Source organism: Pipra filicauda, unplaced genomic scaffold (assembly GCF_003945595.2).
Source record: "Pipra filicauda isolate LSUMZ 115617 unplaced genomic scaffold, ASM394559v2 scaffold160_size1671714_pilon, whole genome shotgun sequence".
NCBI lineage: Eukaryota > Metazoa > Chordata > Aves > Passeriformes > Pipridae > Pipra > Pipra filicauda.
The window spans coordinates 1,256,934-1,271,648 of NW_024104107.1; the positions used below are offsets into that span (position 1 = coordinate 1,256,934).

The 14,715-nt window shown below is 50.2% G+C and overlaps 1 protein-coding gene across 1 annotated transcript in view; it reads left to right on the plus strand.

The window, feature by feature from the left end:
* Positions 1 to 14,715, plus strand: part of PLXNA4 (plexin A4) — a 420,427-nt gene that overhangs the window by 302,873 nt on the left and 102,839 nt on the right. The window contains exons 5-8 of the mRNA XM_039379236.1: positions 3,607 to 3,730; positions 7,062 to 7,215; positions 9,820 to 9,919; positions 12,598 to 12,712. Of these exons, the coding sequence (XP_039235170.1) occupies positions 3,607 to 3,730; positions 7,062 to 7,215; positions 9,820 to 9,919; positions 12,598 to 12,712 (493 nt within the window). The remainder of the gene's footprint in view (positions 1 to 3,606; positions 3,731 to 7,061; positions 7,216 to 9,819; positions 9,920 to 12,597; positions 12,713 to 14,715) is intronic.

Consider the following 14,715-nt stretch of genomic DNA (forward strand, 5'->3'; position numbering starts at 1 on the left):
AAAATCCACCACGTTTTGCCTCTGAGGAACCTCAGCTGCAGGTGCTGGGCACACACCTTGGGAGAGTGTGGTGTGTCAACCCACAGGATGCTCCTTCTGCTCCAGCTCAGGATAGAGAAGGTGTTCAAGGAGGAGATGCAGAGACCACGGGGACAAGGCTCTGAAGAAGAGCCCTCATCCCTCTCTCCTGCATGGGCAAACCTGCAAAACTCACTGGCAGGCAGCTGCATTCCTTTAGTCTTGATTTCAGCAGCAGCTGGGATCAGTTCCCTGGGGGAATTATGTTGCTGTGATGTTGACCCCGGAGCCTGAACCCTGCTGGTGACCCAGAGCCAGCTGGGCAGAACTCCTCCATCATCAGACTCAAGCACAGGCACAGTTGGGTGTTTTGGGGTTTTTTAAATTGAGAAATACCATTGAAAAAGTCACAGAGTTGAAGTCAAAAGTTGGGAAGTGGAAGAATTGAGGTCACCGTGGAAGAAAGGAATAATAACCTGTGATCCTCTAATTAAAGTCCAGCTTTCAGTGTGGGAGTGCAGGGAGAAGAATTGGAAGTGCAGAAGCTCCTTTCAGTCTGGCTGTCCCTAATTCCTGAGACCCTGACACTGCAACTTTAACATTTTATTAAAACCAGGCTTAGTTTGGTTTTTCATAATTTCATTATTATTTGGATGGGAAAATATTAAGGCTTCAAGATATTAAGGCTTCAAGACACATCAATCAAATATAGAGTGAATTCTTGGTCTCAAAAGTTACATGTCTTAAATGTGTATAACCTGTAAACAGCAAGTTAAAATGTGGATTATTATATTCCTGCTCAGTGATGGGATTAGGAATACAAACCTTATTCCTAGATGATTAATCTACATCCATAGACTTGAACTGAGCCTGGGTATCTGCCCATTAAATTTTAGAAAATCCAGATATTTCTGTCGTGCTACAGGTGGAGGAAATGAAAGGGAGGTAGAAGGACATCTTGAACAATTTGGGTGCTTGTGTGTTCACAAGACCAAAAAGGGTTTTCCTTCCAGGCTGCTCTCAGGAGAAGAATTCCCACACCCTGCAGAGCTTTCATGGGATTGCTGTGGCTGTTTGTTTTATGGAAGTGCTTAGAAAAATCTCAGGTCAGCATTTTGCCACTTGGCTTTCATGCCACCATAGGGGACTCACAATTTTTGGGGGCAGTTAATCAGATATTGGTCCAACCCTCTGGAGAATACCCGCTTAAAATTCCTGATCCAGCATGTGGAGGCACTACAGGAGAGTTAATGGGATGAAGGCTCCTGGGGAACAGAGAGCAGGAGCTGCAATGCTGCTCTTGCTCTCTCAGACCTGCAGAGCAAACCCAGAGTGTGCTGAGAATGGCAGAGATCTCCTTTCATGACTCCTGCCTCTGGAAATGCACAGCTTTCCTCTACCAGAAAGATGGAGAAATTGGAGTTTGAAGTTGGGGTGTTCATTTTATCTGGTGTCAGACACCAGAGAGAAGCCAAGCCCTAAAGTTTTAGGTCATCCCAAGATTTTTAATATTATGGTTACCCATATATTGAGGGGTTTTTTGCACGTGTTTCCATGGGTCCTTATCTGCAAATCCCCAGGTAGGTGCAGTCTCTTCTCCAGGGAACAAAGACATTGAGGGGTGATCTTGGAGCTACAGCTCCAGCAGCCCCCACGTGCTCTCACAACTAAAACTGAAGTCTGGGAGCAGGTGAATAATTTAACAGCCACACTTAGTCTTTATAGCTGATTTTAATGGGGGGTAATAGAATTGCTAATAACAAAATCCATTGAAGACACCCTTTGCAAGTCCATAACATTAACTTAATGGCAGAAGGTAATTGGCATGCAGTTGGAGCTGTCCTTTTGGATTAACCCCACGGATTTCCAGGCAGACACCTCCCTTGGAGCAATGGCCTTGGGCAGTGCATGTGGGGTGAAATACAGACGTGGTTCACTTTAAGCAAACGCAGAGCTGGATGGAAACAGGGCAAAAAGCTACTAATTCACATGGCTGGGCTTGTGTTTACACCAGAGAGGTGAGAAGAGAGGCAGTGAGAGGACTGAAAGCACCAGCAGTGAGTTGGTGGTGTGAGCTCTGAGGGTCTTTGCAGCCCAGGTGTGTGCACCCACCTCTCTTGCTGAACTGCCTCTAATTGGGAACACCAGAAGTTTTCAGTTTCAACCCTCAGCACTTCTAGTCAGGCATTTTCAAAACAGATACCAAAAGCTCCTTAGTCTGCAGGGACTATTTAGCAGCTGCTGGGCAATGGCTTGGAGCGTGGCCCCATCCTCTCAACAGAGGGGCCAGCAGCCCAGAGGTACCACAGGAGTGGAGCATTCTCAGCAGGGCCAAAAAGCAGCTTCTCTACAAGGACATCCCTGCCTAAGATGTCCCACTGCCCTTCAGCAAGAGAGTTTTCAGGGCTGTGGGTTTGGCCAAGGGAAGGTTATGCTGTAGCCGCTGGGGCTTTCACCCATCACCCTCCCTCTTTTCACGGTGTCCTTGCAACTCCCCAGCCTGCTGAGCAATCCCATGCCTGCTGGCACAGGAGTCAGCACTCTCAGGGACATGGTGGGATTCTTGGGGTTGTCCTTTTGAAAGGCCAGGAGTTGGATTTGATGATCCTTGTGGGTCTCTTCCAACTCAGGATATCCTTTGACTATGATTCTATGAATTGGAGCGCTCCAGGACATGAGTTGCCCATCTGGTGCAGTCCCAAAGAGTACAGAGCTGACTTTCCACCCAAAGCTATTGCTCCTCCCATATCCCAGGGTTGTCCTCACCCTCCCAGCCTGACTCTGTGTTAACCCTGTGTTATGATCCAGTTATTAAAACTATTAGAAATGCCTCTGCCTGAATTAAGGTACAAATGAGACCAAATGCCAAAGTCAGTAAACTATGGGGTTTTATTTAATGGTAAATGTGAGACAGAGAAAGAGAGATGGAAAAAAATAAGAACAAGGGATGAGGAGGAGAAGAAATGGAATGACAGAGACAGAGATTTAAATAGAAAATATATCACCACTCCATGTAACCCGGTGGCATCCTGTGGGTCTGGTTCTTCTGGTCTTCTTGGTGGTGATGGTCCCAAAAACCAGAGTCCACTGGATTAATAACCCCCTGGTGGGGGGGTGAAGCTTTGCAGTCTCTTGTGACAGGCAGTCCTCTGGTGGTGGGAGGCCTCAAGAATGAGTCTGGGGGGCGCTTTGGGGGTCTTTGATGGTTTATGACCCTACTCAGCTGCCTCTCAGGTGAATGTCCCATGTGTACATGGCCCTTCCGGAGCAAGGGGTTACTCCTTTGGTTTGGTGTGGAGGGATTTCACTATCACACCCCCAAAACCCTTCTCCTCCACCACCCCCTGGGCCTTGTTTTCTTCTCCTCAGAGCTGAGATGATTAGACAGCAGTCTCACCTCAAGTCCCCAGTCACAATCCAAATTCCAGTCAGGAGGCATTGGTGGTGGCGGGGGGGCGGGTGCTTCGATGGTCGCAGTCGCTTCCTTGCAGCTTGACAAAAAGCCTTTCCCCGATTTTGACAACGCATAAGACATTCCCAACCCTTCAGCCCGTCACCCCCTGTCCCTCTCTGTCCCCGTTTCCCCAGGTGCACGAGGAAGGAGCGGTGCGAGCGCTCCAGCGAGCCGCGGAGATTCGCCTCGGAGATGAAGCAGTGCGTCCGGCTCACCGTGCATCCCAACAACATCTCCGTGTCCCAGTACAACGTTTTGGTGAGGAATGCTAATCCCTGCCCCCTGCCCCTCGAGTCTAATCTGCCCATGCAGTGTGACAGACCCAGGTGTGTGCCACCTGGATCCAGGGAAGGACCGGCAGCTTGATGCAAGAGGTTCTCCAGAGACCAGTAACTTCCTTTCTGGCACAGAGAAAGATTTGCCATGGGAGGCTTTGGTTATCCCCTGTCTAGAAGTCTAGGAAGGAACTAGAAATAGTCTTCCCTGTTTACTGTGAGCAGCTCAGGGAAGGTCTGAAGGGATTCTGTGCCCTGCAGGTGCTGTGTGCAGCCAGTGTTGCTTTTTCCTTCCCTGGGACAGTTTATGCCTTTAGCCCAAGGAACATTATTATGGTTGGAAATTGCATCCTAGAAGAAAGACAAATGAGGGGTACCAGTGAGCTCCAGGTTCCCATCATCTTGGTTGGAAACATCTCCTTCTAAGCCACTAAAACCTCCACCCTGCTGCAGCTCCAGCACAGTATGGACAGCAGAGCAGAGAGGCAGGACGCTGTGCAGAGGAACCAAAGACTTCCAAGGTTTGTGCTGTCTCTTGTGACTGTCCACAGCACAAGGTTTCACCCTTAAGGCCTTGAGTTACTTGGTCAGCACCCAACGAAGGCACACAGTGAGTGCTGCAGAGGAGCAGATGATCCTGATCATTTCCTGGGCTTAAGGCAGGAAATCTCCTGCTGAAGGTCTGACCAGGTTGTGGTTTCTCTCCTGACTTGTGGCAGCAGTACCTTATGTGGTGAGATCCCAACATGCTCCAAGAAGGAGGCAGAGACCCATTTCATTCAACCTGCCAGAGCTCTGTGATTTTGGCCATACTAGCTTGGGCTGGAATTAAGTTGATAATCCAGGCCCTAAAAGCTCCATCTCTGGGTGAGTTTATCATTAACCCCACACCCTGAAAGGTCCAAATGGAATTGCTCAGGCAGCAGCTGCCAGACACCTTCCAGGTGGAAGATTTTGGAGTGCTGGGACTATTTCAGTGATAATGAAATCAGCCTTTCAAAGCCTGCATGCCCAATCATTGCTGCTTTGTTTCAGCCTCTTAACTTTGCTGTGACTTTACTTTCCTAGGCTTCAAACAAAACTGATCTGAGACATCTTAACTTCTTTGTTCTTCTGGGAGTTCAAGGTTTCTTTTTCTTATTCTCTCAGTAGTTGCTGAATTCTTTCATGTTGGAATAAATCCTGGGGGACTGGCTGGCTCAGGGAGACTGGAAATGATAACAGAATAAAAGACCTTTACCTCTGGGTTACTCCCAGGGTGAGACAGCCCAGAGCTGCTGGGATCAGAAGTTGCCAAAATCTATTTGTTGCCCAGAAATGTGCATGAATATTGTGGTGGGAGTCTCAGCCCAGTCTCAGATAAACTGGTGACTCAGCTCATCCAGTCACCACAGAGAGTTTCTTGGCAAACCAGGAGGGAACACCAGCAAACAGATGGCTGGTGGTATCCTTATGGAATCTCACTTGGCTTCTGGCAAAGGGTCAGTGATACTGAGGCAGAGAATTACGTGGTCAGCCAATCTTTTAAATTTTGGGCACTAACAGGGGCTTGGAAAATTTTAACTGAGTCTGTTTCAGTGCAGTGCTGCTGCTCTGGGATTTCTGAGAAGGGCTCCTTGCTGGGGCAAGGATCCATGCTTTCCTCACTGGAGCAGGTCCAGAGGAGGAGTGTGGAATGTAGGACTCCTTGTGTGTTCAGAGTGTGTGCTGGCTCATGGAATTTGTGGCCAAGCACTTCTGCTCTGTCCACTGGTGTCATCTGCTGCATGGCACACCTTCATTCTGCATCATCCGTGCTCAGAAAGCAACTTGCTGAGCAGAACAGTTTTCCCTCCTCCATTGCCCAGTTTTCCCTTCTCCATTGCCAGCAGGGTGTCAACGAGCTGGGAGAATGGACTCAGCCTGTGTGCTAAATCCATCCAGATATCCAAAGCTTCTTCCTACTCCCCACCCAAGACAAAAAATTCACCTTTCCCATTGCCGTTCCCATTGCCCCAAAATGATCATTGTCTATAAAACCAAGAAAACCTACTCTCACAAAGACTTAATGTCAGCCAAGGCTAAGGCCTGTCTGCTCAGTCTTTCTCCCTGGTGTTGCCTGGTGTGAAGAAACAGCTCCAACCTTTCCCTAGGTGAGGAAAACACTGTGTGGGAGCAGTAAGGGTTATGTTGCCTTCTCATCCTCTCCTGCTTTGTCACCTGGACTGACCTCTGTTCTTTGTGCTGGTAGAAACAACACTTCAGCATGCATCTGTGTCTCCTCTCAGTGGCTGTCACCTCAGATGGGGCCTCAGGTAGCTCGTGGAGGAGGCAAGTGTGGAGAGCATCTTTGTCTAGTGGTTGGCTCTAGTGTTTGGTCACAGAAATGCTAAATTTATACTAATTACTGGGGCATCAGCAGGTGCTGAAGTCCCCTGGGATGCCTTCCTGTGCTCAGGCATGATCTGGTGAGTGGAGCAGGACCCTCAGTGATGGAGGGCTGTGGTGCAGGACGGTGGCTGGTCTGGGAAGTCGGCACCATGGTGGTACTTCTCCAGAGTGTGGACATGCTGGAGACCAGCCACGAGATTCCTTCTCCCGCAACCATGAGCAATGGCACAGCAATGCCAGAGGCTGTGAACTCTAGAAACATGGTCAGTCCCTCCTTCAAGGCTTTTTTACATATGGCAGGTCCCCTAGAGCCAACTGCTCCTTCGGTGGGATGGGCAGGAGAGGTTTGCTGTGCCTCTAGAGACAGCAGTGGTTTTGTGGTGGACTGAAGGCTGTAACTAGACTCTCCTCACACAGGAACTTGGTGACAGAGTGCTCCCCACCTGCTGATGCTGGGAGAGCAGCCCGTAGAGAGTTAGACTGGAGCGCTCCAGTTTCTCTGGAGTCTGCAGAGAGCCTCTTGTGAGTAGCAGTTCACCTTCCTCAGAAACCGCGGGCCCTGGGGCCACCCCCGCCCCGGGCTTCACTGCTGGCTCCAAAGACTCCCTGCCTAACCTGACACTTGCATGACAGATAGTGAGCACTCCCCCCACCCCTCCACTGACCCAGCCAGCACTGGGATGCAGTGCAGCTGTCCCTGCACAGCCACAAAGCACTTGTGTCGGCATCAGCATCGGCATCTCATCCCCTTCCCCTCCACTGATTCCCCTCTCCTGAATCGCTGCTTTCTGTTGAAGGAGGATTCTCTCTCTAGCAAGAGGCTCTTTGTCTGACCTCTCCAGTGTAATTCTCTCCTGCTGACCCAGCTCTGTTGTTTGGCTTAGTGTTCTCTCTTCTTTTTTTTCTCTCTATCTTTTCTTCTCTCGCTCCATCTTTGCTTGCAGCTGGTCTTGGAGACCTACAACGTCCCCGAGCTGTCAGCAGGAGTCAACTGCACCTTCGAGGACCTTTCAGAGATGGATGGCCTGGTGGTGGGCAGTCAGATCCAGTGCATCTCACCAGCTGCCAAAGAGGTGCCCCAGATCATCACAGAGAACGGTGAGTATCCCACAGCTCCCCTGCCTGCACCACTTCTCCCTCCCTGAGTGTTTGAAGGTCCTCACCCCACACCCTTGTGCCTCTCCTGCTCTCTCACCAAGCAGGATTTGGCTCATGGTAGCCTGAGGGCAGGGTCTGGAAAGCACTGGGATTGGTGGGATGCTGGCGGAGCTGCCCAGCAGCACATTGAGGCATGAGCTGTGTGAATTTGCCTGTGTTTCTGTGTGCACACGTGTGCAAGTGTTGAGCTGCAACACCAGGACCTGCCCTAAGGTGCTTGTGTGTGTGACACGAGGTGTTTTCAGACTGCCACCGAGTGGCAGTTACATATATTTAGCAAAGACAAGACATGAATGTGGGATATTCCCTCACCTTTTGCCCAGGCTGCTGTTACACAACCTGGGGAACGAGGCTGTACATGCTCTCAACACGTCCCATCCCGTGCAGCAGCCAGAAAGTCCTGCACACCAGAGTGATCCTGTCTGTAAATTCATCCTGTTCCTCCCAGATTTAGGTCTTTGTGCTCAGTTCCCTGCTCCTGGCCTTTACTGCCTCCAGCTGTTCCAGACTTGCTGCTGGCTCCCTCTCCTAAAGTGGTTCAGCACAGAAAAATACCTTGTCTCCAAGGATACTTCCCCCATCCACCATTTCCTGCACTTCTTTGTTCCCCCTTTTTTCAATAACACCCGTGGCTCTTTGCAAGGACTTACTATAAAAACCTCGGCCCTGTTGATCACCCAGTGAGACACAGAGGATGCTGTCAATCTTGTCCTTGGCTTCTTGTGAAAATTTACTGTAAGTTTGCCTCTGAGCATCCTCAGACCACAGAAAATAAAGTGTCATGAGCTGTCAGCATCATCTCTGCTGCATGTGCTCTCCTTTTTGTCCCAAAACAAGCCCCCAGAAGGTTGTTACCATTTCCAGGTCCTGCTGAGTTATCAGTCGTGTTTATAGATGCCAGAAACTATTTCCTTGGTATGGACGTCTCTCCCAGGCCAGGCTACAATCAACCAGCAAACAAAAATAGCAGTGGAAGCTGGAGGCAGGACAAGAGAGAGAGATTTATGTGTGGTGTGGTTTCAGAGAAGCAGCTTGGAGCAACTTCAGCAGCTGACGCTCCGCACCTTGCACAGAGCAAGTGCTCCATGCACAGAGCCAGGGGCTGGATTGGAACCAAAGGATGTGTGGCTCTGTCACATGTCTGATCCCTGGGGCCATCCAATCCTTGCTTCCTGCTTCAAAATACATGGAAGATGCTGTGAAGTTGTTAAATACGGTGTGTTGATGACAGAGCTGGCGGAGCTGGCGGCACCAGATGGGCAGCAGAGCCCAGCACTGGCAGGAAAATGTGTTTAGTGGAGTGTGTGGTCTGTGCAGTGTCTGTATGTGTGTGTTTGAGTCTGTGTGTGCCTGAAGGTGGGTGAGTGCACATGTGGCTGCACCCTGTGATGGACTGTCCAGTTTGCTTTGTCCTGATTGATTCGTGAGTCTTCAGGTGAGGGGGAAAATAATGGAATCATAGAATTATAGAATGGTTTGAATTGGAAGGGAGCTGAAAGATCATCTAGTTCCAACCCCCCTGCCATGGGCAGGGACACTTTCCACTAGTCCAGGTGGCTCCAAGCCCTGTCCAACCTGGCCTTGGACACTTCCAGGGACAGGGCAGCCACAGCTTCTCTGGGCAACCTGTGCCAGGGCCTCCCCACCCTCACAGGGGAGAATTTCTTACTAATATCTAATCTAAACCTTCCCTATTTCAGCTTAAGGCCATTCCCTCTTGTCCTATCACTACACCCCCTTGTGTGAACAGCACAGAAAGGGCCACACAAGTAAATCTCAAAGTAATTGTGGGTCAGTTCCCCACCAAATTACTGCAATTACTGCACCCACTCATTACCCACGGTGATGGGCTTTGAATAGTGGGTTTGGTGTTGTGGGAAGAGGTAGCAACCGACTGCCCAGTTTGGGAGCAGTGGGAATGAGGAGATGGGGTGTAGGGGCTGAGGTTCCCATGGGTCTGCTATGGAAATGGATGGATCCTTCTGGAAGTGTGATGGATTGCACGTCCCTCACACTGAGATGGGTTCTTTGCAGCCAAAGACCAGGGGAATGGACCTTGGGGTTAATGGGGTGAGAGAATGTGGAAGAAATGTCCACAGACCCTTTCCTTCTGGGAACACCAAATGAACCAGCAGCAAGGAAGAATTTCAAGGAGAATACTCTGTTTTAACAGTCTCTGAATTCCAGCCATCTGCACTCATTCTTTGGGCTTAGCTTTCCTATTTGATGGCTTCAGTCACCATATTTTTGAGATTAGTGAGGTATGATCTAGACCTGTTGTCATGGTCTAGCCCAGACTCTGCTCCCAGGTACAATAATTTCCAGTGGTGAACATGCACTCCATCATCCCAACACCAACAGAGAGGTCACTCTGTTGGAGAACTGGGCTCCAGAAGGATTTTATTGTGCTTTCCACATCTCTTGAGGACAGAGCAGCCAAGGTACTGTGAGACAGCTCCAGGTTCAGGCTGGTGGCATGGCCAGCAGTGCTTTTAACTAGGCTGACAAAGCAGCCACACACTGATGTGTCTATTTTTCCCCCAGGAGACCATCACATTGTGCAGCTTCAGCTCAAGTCCAAGGAGACGGGTATGACCTTTGCCAGCACCAGCTTCGTCTTCTACAACTGCAGCGTCCACAACTCGTATGTTCCTTTCCTTTGATCCCTGCTTCCCATTCCACCCCTGGATCTGCCACAGAACCCCCTGGTGATGGGCATGTGTCCCTCAGGAAGCTGGTTAGGTGTGGAGGTGACATGAGGTCTGGGTCACTTGTGTGGTAGTCAGGATGATGGGGTCCTTCCCGAGAAGACCAAGAGTATGGGGACCATTTGTTCTGCAGGCAGAGTGTCACAGTTTGGGGCAGTTTGGGGCAGTTTGCCACAGAATTGAGTCAGGACTGGATCATGACCTCAGCACGTGGCCCCCTCATCATCCTGTTAATCAGGTGTTTGTGGATGGCTGGATCCTGCCCATAATATGCATCTCCAACCCTCACCCCTCCTGCCATTCCCACCAGCAGGAGCCTGCCCCAGCTGGTTAATATGGGATTGGTCTTTCCAGTCTGGAAGGTTGGTTCGTGCATGATGTGAACTGAGAAGGGAACACCCAGCTGATTCCCTCAAGACCATCTTTTCTGTGCTGTGAGCTCCTTTCCAGCCTCCCACCCCATTTTTCTGGAGTTTAGCTGCCACCCAGGGCTGCTCAGGAGCTGCCCCACCAGAGCAGATCTGCAGCTGCCCCACAGAAAGATGCTCTTGCAGTGGGATGATCCACCCCTGAGCAAGGCTGAGCAGCTCTATCCCCACCACTGAGCCTGTTCAGAAGTGCCAAAAGCACATAATTACTGCGGCTCAGCAATTCACAAGGAAAGGCAATTCCTATTTCCATGTACCTGCTGCTTTGACAAACAGTGTCAGAAAGCAAGTGTTGGTGGGGAGAGCAGGAGAGATGGTGGTGTTAAATATTTATGGCATGTTTTGGTTCCTTACTTGACAAACTGTGCTACACTATCCATTTTTAATTCGATGTATCAGAGCAAGCACTTGTTACCAATTTGAAGAATAAGTTGCTGTACCAGAGCTGAGGGTGGATTGGAGTTGAGCAGGATTTCCTGGAGACAGGGGAGAGGGTGTGTGGATGCCTCTTGGGCTCAGACAAGCTCTGCTGGAGGCAGTTTTTTCTCTCCTGCCCATTAAAAGCCCAGTAAAAGCCAGGAAAATTTACCCCCTTCAAGGTCCCTTCTGGTACTTTAGAGTCTGCAGCTTTATAGGATCTTAAAATCAATAAGGTTGGAAAAGACCTCTAAGATCTCCAAGTCCAACCATCAGCCAGCTCCACCACCATGTTCACCATCAAACCGTGTCCTCAAGTGCCACAGCCACACGTTTTTTGAACAATTCCAGGGATGGGGACTCCACTACTTCCCTGAGTAGCCTATGCCAGGGCTTTACAACCCTTTAAATGGAAAATAATTTCCTAATACAATATAAACCTCCCCATGGCACAACTTGAGTTCATCTCCTCTCATCCTGTCCCTTGTTCCCTGGGAGCAGAGCCTGATTTCCCTTGGCTCCCCCCTCCTGTCAGGGACTTGCAGAGCCAGAAGGTCCCCCCTGAGCCTCCTTTTCTCCAGGCTGAGCCCCCCCCAGCTCCCTCAGGAATTCTCCAGACCCTTCCCAGCTCCCTTCCCTTCCCTGGACATGCTCCAGCCCCTCCATGCCTTGGATGTGAAGGTCTCCAGAGTGTGGGTGATCAGGATTGTGCAGAGAGTTTATGTCTCCTTTTGGTTGCTGGTGAGCAGACAAATACTAAATTTAAAAAGAAGTGTGATGTAGGTGTAAGTCAGTGCTGTGACACAGCCAGGAGAGGTGTTTGCAGCTCCTACTCTGCAGAGCCCCTGGGGACAGGAGAGCAAAACCTTGTAAGGTGGAGAGAATGGTTCTTACCTACATGCTGAGCAGGTGATGTCCTCAATATGCCCTCTGCTTCCCAGGTAGCTGCTCCAATAGTCTACACTTCTCTGCTGAGGTGAAGAAAAGAAAAATACAGTTAATATATTTGCAGGAGCCTCCTCACCCTGGTCAGAACTCACACCAATAAACCTGTGGGACACAGGGGGAGCAAATTCCGTGCTCCATCCTTGACTTTTTGATTTTGGTGCATCCCACTTGGTTTCTGGCCTCTGTGTGGGAGGATTAACCCCATGGAACTGCTGGTGCCCAGGGTTTGCCTTCCATGGGCATCACTCCTCCCACCAGTCCCTCGTTTGGACCTTCTCCTGATGTCTTCACAGCTCCCAGGGCACTGGTGCAGCCCAGTGTGGAGGCAGCCAGGCTGCAGTATTTTCCACCCATCCACTGATCTCGTACTTTTTTATTTCCACCTATCCCCCGATCTCATATTTTCTTATTTCCACCCATCCCCTGATCTCAAATTTTTTGTTACATCCAGGATTTGGGCAAAAATGGGGATGCCTCTTGCGTGTGAAGAAGCCAAGAACTTGCTGATAGTCTGAATAAAAGTTGCAACAGGGCAATCAAAATGCAAGAAATATTTATTATTCCTCCAGTTGGAATGATATGAATGCAACCTAAACTAACTAATAAATATGAGATTCTTGTGATCCCAGCGACAACCAGCTCAGGCTGTGGCAAGTCCAGCACCATCCTGTAACCTGATGGTGTTGTGTAAAAAAAAAACCCAAAAAACCATGTTTGCCAGGCTGTGTTTCCCTCTGAGAAAGGCTCTCAGCCTCGAGGCCTGTCCTGTTGGTTGATGGGACCCTTCTGGCCAGGTGACTGCTCTTTCTCTCTGTTCCCAGGTGTCTGTCATGCGTGGAGAGCCCCTACAGGTGTCACTGGTGCAAGTACCGCCACGTGTGCACCCACGACCCCAGCTCCTGCTCCTTCCAGGAGGGACGAGTCAAGATGCCTGAGGTAGGAAGGGGCACAGGATGCATGTCAGGGGTTGATGTCACCTGTCAAACTAACAGCCCAGGAAGCCTTCTCCACCTCCAGTCCCACCCTCACCCTCTAGGAGACCCTCACCTCTCTCTCTGTATGCAGCTCCTCTCCTCTCTGCTCTGCCAAAATCTCAGGGAGCTTCTCCCTCTGTCCCACACACTACAGGGAATGGGTTACCTTGGAAAATCATGACAAACTCTGGCATCAAGGGGCTGGGAGGGATGGAAAACAGTGGTAATACGTCTCCAGGAGAGATGGAGATACTCTACTCCTCTAAGCACCTCTCCCAGGCAGTTGAGATCTGGGAAGGATTTAGGGCTTTGTCCATGCCAGTAGATTTCAGCCACGCTTTGAACACCTTTGTGGCTTCATGGATTTGAAGCCTAATGGTCAGTGCCTCAAACTGCCTCCAGATGAGGCCAGGAGATGCCTCATTGCCAGTCACTGAGCTGAACTGGACCTTGGGGTTTAACACAGAGCTGCAAATGCTGCCTGGCAGGTACTGTGACTAACGAGCACTCGCAGACAAGTGGAGCTGGGGAGAATACAAATAGGAAGCTACTTAATTACTTCCTGGCCAGGAACGGTCTGAAAGCATCCTGGGCTGTCTGGTAAATGACCTGAGAGGGCTGGTTGTTTGCCTGGCCCCAGGGACCAGTACCCATTAAGAGATCTGATACCTGCTGAGCCACCAGGGCACAAGTGGCTGCTGAAGACTCTGGCAACGTGTGCTGCATTCAGAGGGTGAAACCCTCGCTGTTCCCCGTGCTGCCTGCTGGCTCTGGTGTCTCTAATGTCATCCCCCACCTACCACCAGCCCCTGCCCCAGCCCAGTTGAACCAGAAGACCCACATGTAGTGTCTTCACATTCTCATGGCATCCCCATTCCCTCTCACCCCTTCCGTAAGTGCTGCTTGAGATACCACATATGTGCTGGTTGAGGTGTCCTGCATCAGAACTTCTGACCTGCTGTGCCACTGAGACAATCCATAAATATTCATGAGTTCTCAGTCTACCAGGATGCAGAATTTGTTATAAACTTGCTGGAAAACATGCTGAGGAGGTGGAGGGCTTGGCACCCTCTGCTTGGTGGTGAAGGGGTGAAGGAAGGCAGCTCAAAGTTCAGCCCTTCTGGAAGGTTATCCCAGCCAGAGAGGGACTATTCCCTCACATGGAACCTTGGCAGTTTGTCCAGTCCTGCTGCTCACAGATTTCTGTGCCTTCCCCTTCAGGGGCTGGAAGGCTAGAGTGGAATCCCCAGGGACACTTTGTCTCAGCTTCCCACTGAAATACTGCTGCAAAACCATCACCACCACTGATCTTCTCTGGCTCCTCTGGGGTGTCCCATGTACCAAGCACAGGACTCATCTTCCCACTTCCCACCTCTTCTCTCCTCCAGCCCCCTGTCCAAAAACAAATGCCTACAAACCTTAGTGGATGTCCTGCTCCCTCAACCCCTATCACATCCCTGGTATTCAGGACATGACTCTCATCAGAAAGGAGACCACAAGAATGATCCCACTTTCTTAGGGAATGGGCTGGGGATGGCACAGCCCCTGATCTTTATCCCCTCCAAGGCCTTGCTCTGCAGAACTGGGGAGGAAGGCAGTGGACTCATCAAACTCTGCAGATCTGCCTGTTTTAGCTTCATCACCTCTCTGCTAGTTTGGTTTCTGAAAGGTGTCCTCTTCAGACCATCCTGGGGGGCTTTGTCTGCCAGCAGAGTTTGCTCTTTCTCTCTTCTATCCCCTTAAACAGAGAATTTCCTGCTAAGCTTCATAAACTCCCTCTCTGATCTTGCAAAACTGCTCTGTGGGATTTGCATGGCACAGGGAGAGGCACAAACCCGACCTTGGAAGACAACTACTGATCTCCAAGGCAATGACAGCATCATGTGAGACATGGATGTTACACCGGCCATTCCCAACGAGGGCTGTGGCAAAACCATCTCTGAGCACAAATGGGACCTCTTTCCC